At 45.2% G+C, this 11,859-nt stretch overlaps 1 protein-coding gene across 2 annotated transcripts; it reads right to left on the bottom strand.

Moving 5' to 3' along the window:
* Positions 1-109: 109 nt before the first annotated feature.
* RAP2C (RAP2C, member of RAS oncogene family) lies at positions 110-10,390 on the bottom strand. Of its 2 annotated transcripts, none has more exons than XM_056359648.1 (4): positions 10,192-10,390; positions 9,709-10,124; positions 7,567-7,886; positions 110-2,595 (listed from the first exon to the last, which is right to left on the bottom strand). In XM_056359648.1, the coding sequence occupies exons 2-3, from the start codon at positions 9,979-9,981 to the stop codon at positions 7,608-7,610; spliced, it is 552 nt and encodes a 183-aa protein (XP_056215623.1). In that variant the 5' UTR covers positions 9,982-10,124; positions 10,192-10,390; the 3' UTR covers positions 110-2,595; positions 7,567-7,607. The 2 variants fall into 2 exon arrangements, with proteins under 2 accessions (XP_056215623.1, XP_056215622.1); XM_056359647.1 differs by having other exon boundaries at positions 10,222-10,390.
* Positions 10,391-11,859: the final 1,469 nt, after the last annotated feature.

Below are 11,859 nucleotides of genomic sequence, written 5' to 3'. Positions count from 1 at the left end.
TGTGGTAACTAGGTTTAGAATAAACAGTATCTCAAAACAACAACAACAAAAAAAGCAGCTTGTTAGTTCACTTTAGAAGATGAAATTGAACACAGACTAGTCACCCCAGTTTGGTAATACAGGTATCTATTTTATTAAAAAAGTTACAAACAGGTGGACTGTAGGGTTGTCTTACAAAATGACAAGAATGAATTCTACTGGAAAAAATTTTTACAAAGCATTATAGGTAATTGTTCCATTTTTGCACTTGTTATTCCAGATTTCACCTATCACTGATAAAGATACAGTACATTAGATACATGATGTTAGGTTACATTTTTATTTGTAGAGCCCTACTGCAGTGATTTGAACAACTCCTAAACAGATGCCATAGTAAAGACAATACATATTGCATTTATTATTAGCCTCTTACTCTAATAAGCAACTTCACATGCAATCTATTGAGGAAGCCTAAAATAACTTTTGGTCCCTTTTTCCCCCCAAAGTGTGCTGAAGAAACCATCTCTCGTTTTCCCAGTCCTGTCACTCTAAGCTAGTTCAAGTTTAAGGGTTTTTTTTTTTTTTCTCTTTTTTTTTTTTTTTTTGCGCTGAGGTCAATGACAATGAACACTGGTTTGATAACTACCCATAGGAATGAACCACTGATTAATATTAACCAACTTTTTCCCCCTTAGACAAAGGAAAACTAAGATCTTTATGAATTACTTTTATTTCCTATTACTTCCTTACAACCTACAAAAAAGATCAACAACCATCACAAAAAAAATTATCTACTTTGAATACAAGGTTTGGTTTAATTCTGATATTAAAGTGCAAACCTAAGTATTAGCCTCAGCCTGTTTATAAAGTTTGTACAAACAGGGGGGGAAAAAAAATTCAAGTAACCCCACAGGAAAATAAATCAGGTGTTTCAATACCCAAGCAGAAAACCTGGTGTCCTCTTCTTCTCAGGATTCAAATTCAACACTGAATGTAGACTCAGAACCTTTATTTCCACTAACACTGTAAAGCCAGCCTGCATCATTACCAATAAAACACATTAATGTTGAGATACTGTACCGGTGATCTTTTATTGTTTTAAATGCCATCATCCACAATACAATTCGTGAGTTTTCAACTGCTTAACCTCATATATCCATCACTGCTTTTACTGGAGCTTTTCTCAAAGTTATTTAGCTATTACAGGGAAAGAATGTACATTTCTAGAAGCATGTTCAAATGACTAAAGCTGGGCTCCTAAAAACCTAGAACTTTGGTGCAGTAGGTGAGCTGCAGTTATTAAGTTTCTGCAAAAAAAATGACACATTTTAAACCACTGCTAGAAAAAGCTCTCATGTATGCAACATGTTAATAAAACTGAACAAAAAGATTTCATCTGTTCTTTGTACATTTTCATTCTGCTCTTTATACCTGCGTTATTGTTAAAATTTTCAAGTATTCACAGAAAATGTTGATCAGGTAAACAATAAGGAAGGCAATGGCTGTTTAAAGCACGCTTGCAGTTAGTATCACTGAAACCTGGTGCTTTTCCCCTTGTTACACCAACTTGTCTCTAATATTAAACTTGTTTATTAGGGAAAAAAACAAACTAAAAAGCAATTTGTGACAGTGCAAGAAAAACTTTAACAAATATTGCTTTAAAATATTATTCAGAAAGACAAATATTAGGAACTATAAAATGTAAAGTGATCTTATTTGCATTAGATTTACATGTGCAGAAGTCTACTAGATGTCTCTTAATGTGCCAGGCAAAGCTGAGCTGATGGACTAGACATACAGCCCATTTTGAAGGATACATTATCCCTTTTCAAAGGTGTAAAGAAGCTATTTGTAAACAAGCAAGTTTAGAAACTCAGTAGAAGGAAAAGCATGCCGCCATTTTTCAATGCTACAATTGTCATTTTTGACTGAATGAGTTTAAGAAACCCACGATTGCAAGAAAAGAAGTATCAGCTGAGGACTTCACATCCCGTTCCAAGTAATCCCTACAGTCAGATCAGACCAGTTACAAAAACACAATGTCACAGCTGCATTTGCCAAGAAAAGGGATACTACATCCATACAACAGAGGTGCCTTCAGTATCTTTTCATGACACTGTCACACGTAAACAAAAAGTCTCAAAGAATGACCAACTACATTGGAGGAGAAAACTTTGCAAACAGAAATAAGCACTGATGCGAGGTAATATACAGAAGTAACCATTTGTTTAAGGCTCAATTTATTCTCCATTAAAACTCTCTTCTTTTAAAAGGCATTGAGTAGGTAATACTGAGTTTAAGTATTTAATAAATACAAGTTCAGAAATTGATTAAAGAAATCAATTAAAATATTAAAAATGAACTCTTGCATATTAGCCATTATATGAACTTAGAAAGCTATAAAAGGACTGATAGATAAAGAACAGATTTTTAAACTTATGGTAAACATGCTAAGCATTCTGATTAAGGTGTGTGGATCCTGGAGGCCACCAACCTTATGCACTTAGATGTATGGCAATGTGCTGTAATAGAGACAGGTTTACCAAGGCTCAGCTCTGCAACCTGGGCTGAAAGTTCTCCAAAGCAGCATCTGTGCAAGTTTCCTCTGAGTTTTATCTGCAATTTAAACAAAATAACTAATGAAAGCCATATTCAATACACATTCCAAGTGAACTCTGCTTCTCCCACAGCGTGGAACACCTGGTTTTCCATACTGAGCTCCAAAGCACTGCTCTACACAGCAGCATTTTTAAGTTCCCCTCCTCTGATTCTGGTAATACAAGAGACAAGCAGGCAAACAACTTACTGCTATGAACTTTGTAACAGTTGCCCCTGTGGGATACTAAATTGCTTCTAAAGATCCGAAACAGCTAGGAAATTCAAGTTTTCCTGTACAGACAGACATACACTAGGCTTTGCACTGGTGGTGAGGAGGCACCATATCAGCCCGTAACGTGAAGCAGTGGCATTCCGCACAAGTTCTAATAACAGGTAAATGACCCAACTAATTCAGTTTTGACATCTGGGCTCTCAGCATTCAGATCCTCTAAATTACTACCAAGAAAACCCCTTAGCACTCAGACAGCATCAGTAGGGAGAACCGTACGCCACTGTTCTCAATCAAAACACAGAAATGTAACCAAAGGGACCAACACACCTTCTTATTTCTGATAACTTCCTTGCCCTTCACAAGATTCATCTGCAGAGACATCCTAAAAGCCTCAGTCGAAGCTCAGTGTCTGTACAAACCTATCCTTCACATGCACATGTATGCACTTCACTGAAGCTTAATCCTTGGCTTTTCCGGGATTTTGGTGAGTTTTCTCTATTCTTAAAGTCATTTCTTCAGAGAAGTCAGGACCTTACACTTCCCACTGTACCACTTCTTTTTAGCTGTTGGCATGTGCTCAATGAACAGTTTGGCACAACAGAATGCTCTGACATAGGGTTCCCCTTCTTGCCTGAGAACTGGCCACCCCCAACATTCAGGAGCAGTACTCCTCCACTGACAAGAGCCAACAGCCAGGTTTTGCTTGCTTGTTTGTATGTTTTCCAACCAACAGCAATTCTCCCCCAGTCGGGTGAGCATGTGCCATGTCACCTTGTCATTCGTTCCGCCCCCATCCCCCCAACCCCATTGCCAGTCCACAAATTTTAGATGGGGAGAGTCCCTGTATTGTCAAAACAGCAAACAAACATCTAGCTTTTAATGGGGATGGATTAGACCTGCTTAATACGTGTTTTATCTTTGCTTAGAGCACAGGAGAGGCAAACCATTTACAGTGCAGGCCCCTCATCCTACCAGTCACATTCATCCCAAAACTCCACCTAAATATAGTATCCAGTGCTGTGGCTGGGGATAGTATGAACAGAGAAAGCAAGTAATAGTATTTTCCTCCACATGCTCTTCTAGCATCCTTATATTTCCAGGTTAGGGACCTCCCAATTCCAATTTGTCATCTTTCCATTTAATCTGTGCTTAGTTACTACAATTAGCACCATATATACCTTATCCGCTTCACCTGCCTATGAAATTTCTATAGCTGTCTAGTCTCTTCTTTGAACAGGCAGGAGAGAAGGGGATGTTAGACAACTTAGTAAAGCAAATTTGTCTGTGTTACATAGCCACACAGACCAGAAGACGGTACACTTTCAGGTTTTATCTCCAGAGAAGAGTACTCTTCCTTCAGCACTTGCTAATATCAGTTACTCATAAAGGGGACAGAAATCACTAGTCAGCGTCAGTCTTTCACCCCAATATTAAGATTTTCCCAATCCCATTAGTACCTCTACAGAAAACCTTTAACGCAGCAACACTGTAACAGGTGCCATACTTTAAAGAAGATTTAAAATACGAAATATTGTGATATTGAAATATCAAGAGAAACACTAGAGCAAGGAACAGAGAGCAGCTACTGGAAATCTCACATCTCTGAGTGTAATAATGAAATGACAGAAACCACTGCAGAAGCAGGGAAGGTGGGCGAGGGGACAGGATGCAAGAACAACACACATTTTTAAAAGGAACCATGGGTTATCTCAATTATGTAGTTATGTTCTATCCTTCATTTCACCCACAGCAACTGACTGGAACAGTAAATTTAAGCAACTGCTACTCAAAAGTGTTGTGAAAGAACCTACACAACATCATACTTGACAGATAAGCTGAGGTATCAGTACCAAAAAAGTAAGTGGTACTTGCTAGTTAAAACTGACCTGGAAACAGCCCTAAATGCTTCAGATGCCTTAGAACCAGGTCCAGCATATAATCCATCCCCCATCCCTCTCATTGGTTTCTCCATCAGAACTTGACACAAACTGTTTCGTGTACTTCATTCTGAACTAATTGATCTGGACCTAAAACTCCTCCTGGATGCAGACAGGTCACAGAACTCAGAGGTGACAACAGTTATGCTAGGACAGAGTTACAGTTCAGGCCCATTTCCTACACACAGGTTTTCAGACAGCTGGTTCCACTTCCTCAGTTTCACTTTACCTAGGATGGGGTCACTGCTAAAGCGATGTCTGAGAAGCAGCAATTGTTCCCTGGATCACAGATAAGCAGAAGAATACAAAGCTGATTACAGCTATCACAAGACACCGTCAGCTCTCCTACACTAGAGCACATCAGACAGAAATTATCAGGCAGCAAAAGCTTATCATAAAGTTAATGAGACCCTACACCTACTCAGTCAAAGAACAAGTACAGAGTGGGAGCCAGGAAGAAGAAAATATCCCAACCGTGTGAGGCTGAAGTGAAAAATACGGAGCATGAAGCCTGGAAAGAGCCAGGACAAGTAATAGAAGCTCCAGACATGGTGAGACCCGGACTGAATAGAAAGCTGCTCAGGCAGGAAAGACTGACTTGTTTGGCACAGGTGTCAAGACTACACTGGGCAGAAGCAACATCTCCTAGAAGCAAGGAAGTATTTTGCTGCTGGAGGCTTGATGTGACACTATGAGCTAGGCAGAATGAAAGGCAATCTGTATTACAAAAGCTTAGGATCCTCTATCTCAAGAGGTCACAAAGGCATAAGAATACAGATGTTTCTCCTGAAGAAAGAGCATGCTTAGGAAACTCATCAAATCTAGATGCAAGTTATGATTCAAAGGAATAATACGTATATAGCCCTGCCTCCTGCCCCAGTGTCACTTTTTAAGATTAAACTTGAAATTTAATGCTAAATTCATAATAGGACAGGCTACAAAGAACCCTCCCTTATAAGTAACCAATTCTGGAAGTGTGAGTTTCATGGATAAAAGGCCTGATTTTGTCGGAGCTGGAGACAGCCACCTGCACAAGTTGAACCACTAGTAACCCAGGGGTTACTGCCATCTCTGATATGACACTTCAAGTCCACAAACTCTTATTTGTGCAATGCCTCAGAAATAGCTGAAACACTGCATTACTATATATAATTTAAGATATTAACCCTGCAGCACTCTGTTAAAAAAGCAATAACTGCTTTGATTTACTCCTTCCTATAATCCTAAAAGGCTCTGCAGGTGTTAGTGTACAAGGAAAGACTTCATTTGTATTTCTCTCTGCTCCAATACAAGTAGTTGGCTTGCCTTTCAGCGAGCAAATCTTGAACTTAGACGTACCCCTTAGGTGACAGCAGCCTTTCCTAATTTCACAGAACTGGAGATAAAACCATCATGTATTATCTTTAGTATGACAGTGCTAGGGTCATGAGTACCGAAAACTTTACATCCACAAAGCACTTGATAACAATCTCAAAGCCAAGCTTTGAAACTTCACTCTCTGACCTTGCACTCAAGATTAAAGAGGATACATGGTCCAAAGCTTCCAGTAATAACCTATTTTCCCTCTTGTCACTCAGACACAAAAAGCTCCTTTGACTCAAGCAAGAGTTACTAGCATGGCAGTCAGAGCCTAAGCCTCAATCAGTGTAGCTGTCAAGAAGAAGAGTTCTTTCCCGTGAATTTTCATGTCCTCCCTCATCTCTGCACTTGCCCTCGAAGATCACATCGAGTTATTTGTCAAGGCAAGTCCAAAAGACAACTGAAGGTCTGATGGACCAGCTAGCTGCACACAGAGCGTGCCAATGATGTAGAAGAGCACTTCTCAGTAAGATGGATTCAAGCCGATTTTGTAACCAGACCTGCAATGGCTAGAAATTCAAACGGGGGGGGGGGGGGGGGGGGGATGTCTAGAACCACCTTGCACAGGAATGACAGCGCTGCAGTGTGCAGGGGAGGAACAGAACCATTTATAAAATCAGGTGAAAAAGGTACCAAAAAAGACCGCCATGTGTGTGAAGGGCCAAGAGCAGCTAGCCTTGAGGAAAAAAAAATAAAAATCAAAGCAATACCCGAGACAGGGGGAGCTTTACAGGGGCCCCTCTGAACACTGCGCTCTTGCCACACCTCTTATGAGTCACCAGGAAAGGAAAGAGTTGTGCATTGGGAAGCCATTTTACAGCGTGTTCTCTGCTCTGGTGATTTCAGATGAAGAGCACTTTGTACACATCCTTGACTAGTACATGAGGACTTCAAGCCACTCCTCACAACTCAGGGTGGTTCTCTTTCAAACTTATTTCACTGATAAGGCAGAAACGTACTCTTAAGTACATTCAGTTTCTGTACCATAGAACTGATCTATTTATTTTTTAAACAAGCTCAAAGTCTTCCCTGCAAAACTACTGAGAAACTTGGTCACAATAATCCCATCAAACTCCAAGGTAATTCCCGCTACTCAAAAATAATTCAGGTACTAACTACAACCAATGAAGAAACCCACTGCATCACAAAACATTATTAATGATAACGTAATGTCAAATACAGCACTGACAGTGAAAAGAAAGTGCAGATGAGATCACACGCTTTGTCTCACTGCAAAATTGCTGCAAGTAAATGCAATGTTCCCCAAGTAACCCTACTGAAGTAACACAAGTCCATTTGAGTCGAGTAATCATGTGAAACCAAACACACAAGCTTCCATCTCTTTCAGAGGAAGGCTACCTCCACATTAGACTACTTTATTTCAGACTCCCTGTCACGCTTTATCTGCTTGCTTAAACAACATGTTTATGCACCTCGGTTAGTTATGACTGTTCCACCAACCTGCTCTGTATGGCCATGATTGAGGTTTTTCTTAATTTCTCTCACTGGACGATGCAAGTTGTACAACACTGATCTTGTTTTTCAGGCAGGGAGGCATAGTTCATTTGCCTGACGATCTCAGCAAACAGTTCATCCACCATTGTTTTGCTCTTGGCTGATGTCTCCATGAAGGGACAGCCCCACTCCTGAGCCAGGGCTCTGCCTTCTGCAGATAAGACCTCCCTCTCCGACTCCAGATCCACTTTATTCCCCACTAGGATCAGAGGAACTTTCTCGTATCTCTTCACCCGGACAATCTGGTCCCTCATCGGCTTGATGTCCTGATCAAACAATCCCACTGGTTAGTACATGTAAGTAATCACAAGAAATTGCTATACAATCACTACAGAAGAACATTTTAATAACACTCACATGCAACTGAACATTCAAAATACATCAGAAGACTTCTTAAATTCATATTCATGCAGATTCAGAACTCAGAGAAAGTTTACTACCAATTTTTAATACAAGTTATTTTTTATTTTAGTATATATGCATACATTTTATAAATGTGTATGCATTTATAAAACAGAAAATTACTACTGTACTCTAAGACATACTTTCAGTTCAGCTAGAGGAAGATACAGTATAGCTGCTTTGAAAGTTGATTTCAGTTTTCTGAAAAAAATTGTCTAGCGACCTGGAACATTAGTAGTAGCATCCATTACACAATCATTTAGGAAGCTTGTGTTTAGTTTACAGCTTGAGAAAGCCAGTCATTTAAATAGTCTTCTCACTTCTGGAATGCTTAGAATAATTCATTGTGAGCACATTTAATCACATGTAAGTAACCAAATTAGATGCTGTAAAGAGATTTTATTACCTAGAGATTCATTTATTCAAGTCTGAGCTAACATTGGGAGTTTACACTTGAAAGGCTGAGTCAGCCTCCTCTGCCCCCTGAGTGTTTTAAGTTACTATCAGTACTACTAAGTTCTACAAATTCTTGCATAGCTCTGGGACAAAGCAATTTAAGCATTTGAAGTTACCACTGTGTAAAAGAACTGCAGAACGGCTTACACCTACAGGCCTCAAAGTAAACATGCTATAGACAGACAAGAAAAATTAAATATTAACAGGATAGATTACTAACTGTATGTCCATCCCTCAAATAATGGGGACTCACTGGTCCCCAAGATAAATGAAAATGAGGGGAGAAGCATCCCAATGTCATTGCTGTTGTTTTCCAAAGAAAGTATGTCTTCAGCTTGTGCTTGTGCTATTCTGAGGCCTCTGCTAAGATAAAGTTTAGCCTTCAGCAGAAGCAAACATACTGATTCAGTGGGGGTGTGCAAGGCTTTGCCAAGCAGCTGGAATACACCCAACTCAGCAACTGAAGCCAATGCAGTAGTTGCAAATCCCTGTGCTGCATGCAGTGCTGCTAAATCTACTTATTCTCACAAATAAAGCCTCACTTCTACAGGCAGCTTTGACCAATTACTGAGAGAGATACTTCTATTTCTTTTGAGAGTTTTAATAGTAGAAATGAAATCCAGACCCACAAATTATCGCATATGGCCTGCTTCTCCTCTCCAGTACACCACCTACGCTGTGAAAGCATCGAGTTTATGCTGGACAGGAACAAATTTTGGGGGAAGGGGGCAAAAAACAGCTTACTTAGCAAGTCACAACTGCAGAACAATAAGACTCTCTTCAAGACTAAATAAAGAAATATGCCTTTTAAGAAGGCGGGTGGGGTGGGGGTGGGGTTAGGAATAAAGAAAAAAGGGAAGTCTCGATTTTAATATCCACCGACTTCTTCGTGAAAGGGGATTGCCAAAAGATTTCTGTCGGGCAACTGGGACCGGGTCTTTGTTAAATCCCAGGCAGTGTTGGAGAACAATGGTGGCAACCTGATAAGTACCTGCAAAGCAAGCAGTTTTCCAACAGGAAGCAGGGCTGGTAGACGCACTTTCGAGGGGGCATTCTCACTTTTGCCCCTTCAGAGATCAAGGGCTTACACGTGGATAAGCCTAAAACTTTCTCCTCGGCCCAGCGCCTTCCCCAGGGCTGGATCGGCTGCGGCCAGAGAGGGACCGCCGGGGCCGCCGCCTCCCCGCCCGCCCGAGCTGCCGCCCCCGCCCCGGGCCCGGGCGAGGTTACCTGGAAGGACTGCTGGTTGACCAGGCTGTAGACGAGGATGAAGCCCTGCCCGTTTTTGATGTAGAGATCGCGCATGGAGGCGAACTGCTCGGTACCCGCCGTGTCGAGGATCTCCAGCACCGAGGGGGACGAGTCCACCTCAATCTCCTTGCGGTAGAAGTCCTCGATGGTAGGGTCGTACTTCTCGATGAAGGTCCCGGTGACGAACTGCACCGTCAGGGCGGACTTCCCCACCCCCCCACTGCCCAGCACCACCACCTTGTACTCCCGCATCGGGCCCCGCAGCCACTCGCCGCTCCCCCGCCGGGCCCGCCGCCGCCGCCGCGGCCCGGGCCTAGGGCAGGCGGCAGCGCGGCCCTCGCATAGCCCCGGCCCGCCTGAGGAGAAGGGCGAGGCCCCGCTGCTCCCGCGCCGTCCTGAGGGGGAGAGACAGCCGTTAGGGCCCGGCCCGGCCCCACCGCCGCCCGCCACCCCGCTCCTTACCGCCGCGCCTCACTCCATCCCGCTCCTTACCGCCGCGCCTCACTCCATCCCGCCGCGCCTCAGTCGCGGGAACCGCCCGGCAGGGCCGCCCCCGCCCGGAAGGGTTATGCTGCGGCACCCGGGGGCGCGCCCCTCTCCGCCGCCCGCTCCGGTCACTTCCGGCGCGGAGCTCCGGCCGCGCAGGCGGGGCCCAGCCCGCGGCTGCGTCACCGCGCCGCGGGGGACGGGTTAGAGTGTGGCACCGCGGCGGCCCCGGGGGCGGGGGGGACGGCTTTGCGTGTGGCACCGCGGCGTCCTCCCTGCCCGCCCAACAATGGCGGCGGCCGGCGGCCCGCGGGCGCTATGGCGGAGCGCTGCCCGGGCTGGGGGGAAGGCGGCGCAGGGGCGGGCGGGCGGCCCCCGCGCTGTGCGGCCACGCACGGCTCCTCGCTGTCCCTCAGCTAGGCCCGGGGGGGCGGGCGGGCCCGCGGGGGTGGGGCGCAGGCCCCGCCACCGATCGGGGCCCACGCTGGGCCTGCTGTGGGGCCGAGCTGCTGCCCGAGTCCGGCGGCACCGGGGCCTTGTCGGGGCCTGCCAGCCTGGAAGCCATCCTTCGTTTCGTTCGCGGCTGAAGTTCCATTAAGAGGCAGTTTTCCCGAGGGGCGCGCTGGGCAGCTCCTGGTGGACATTCGATCCCTGCGGAGAGGGGCGGGGGGGGGGGGCGGGGCTGCGGCACGGGCAGCGGCCGCCGGGGGGTGGGGAGGGACGGGACCCCCTGCCGTGTGAGGTATTTCTCCAGGCATTCCTTCAGGTGCCTGAAAGCCTGCAAAGTGGGCTTACAAAAGACATTCTCACTTATGAGCGTTGCCCTGTACCCTTACACCTCGCCTGTCATGTACTTTCGCAGAGGTTTTGCTTTGTTCTGTTTTCTTCCCCTCCCAGCTCCCTGCATGGCAAGCCCCCCCCCCCCCCGCCCCAACCCGCACCGAGTGCCGGGGCGCTCGGTCGCTGCTGCGGGCCGACAGCAGGTGTCAGCCGGGGGCCGGGCACGGCGCATCCACCCGCGGCGGCCCCGGGCGCTTTCGGCAACGGCCCTGGCGTGTCATCCCGCACACACACACACCCCGCCCCGGTGCGTTTCCCCCGCTGTTAAGTAACTAAACAGAATAAACGTTTGTTTTCTTGGTGAAAGAAAATCCCTCCGTAGCCTCAGACCTGCCTCGATCATTTGCATGAAGCGTGCCCACCCCTAGGAGAAGCTACCCTCTAGTATAACCAAATTTGTTTCAGAGCACTGGGCTGCTGCTTCTCACAGGCTGCAGAATTTCAGCAGACACGTGTGAGTTGCAGGATATGCCCCTTTCCTCTGTGCATCACCTGTCTGATTGCAAGTCTGCCGTCTATCTCTGTTGTGCCCGCCCCACGCTTCCAGCAGGCCCTGGAGAGGTGCCTGGTCAGGGCTGAGCATCATCCAAAAATGCAGATAAGGTACCATAGAGGTGGCTCTGCCGTTTTCACAAACAGCGTTCTTTTAGTCACTGTCTTTCCATAAAGAATACTCGTGTCCATTATGGGGGAAACTCGGTGAGGACTTTTAGCCACCAGAACAACTCTTAACACAAGTTACGCCAAATTTGAGTCACACTTTTTATTATTATTATTTTTTTTTATTACATGTAAGTAATAACC

The sequence above is a fragment of the Falco biarmicus genome, chromosome 14 (genome assembly GCF_023638135.1).
Source record: "Falco biarmicus isolate bFalBia1 chromosome 14, bFalBia1.pri, whole genome shotgun sequence".
In the NCBI taxonomy this organism is placed as follows: Eukaryota; Metazoa; Chordata; class Aves; order Falconiformes; family Falconidae; genus Falco; species Falco biarmicus.
Note: the sequence above shows the minus strand (reverse complement) of the source record. Positions and strands in the feature narration are given on the sequence as shown.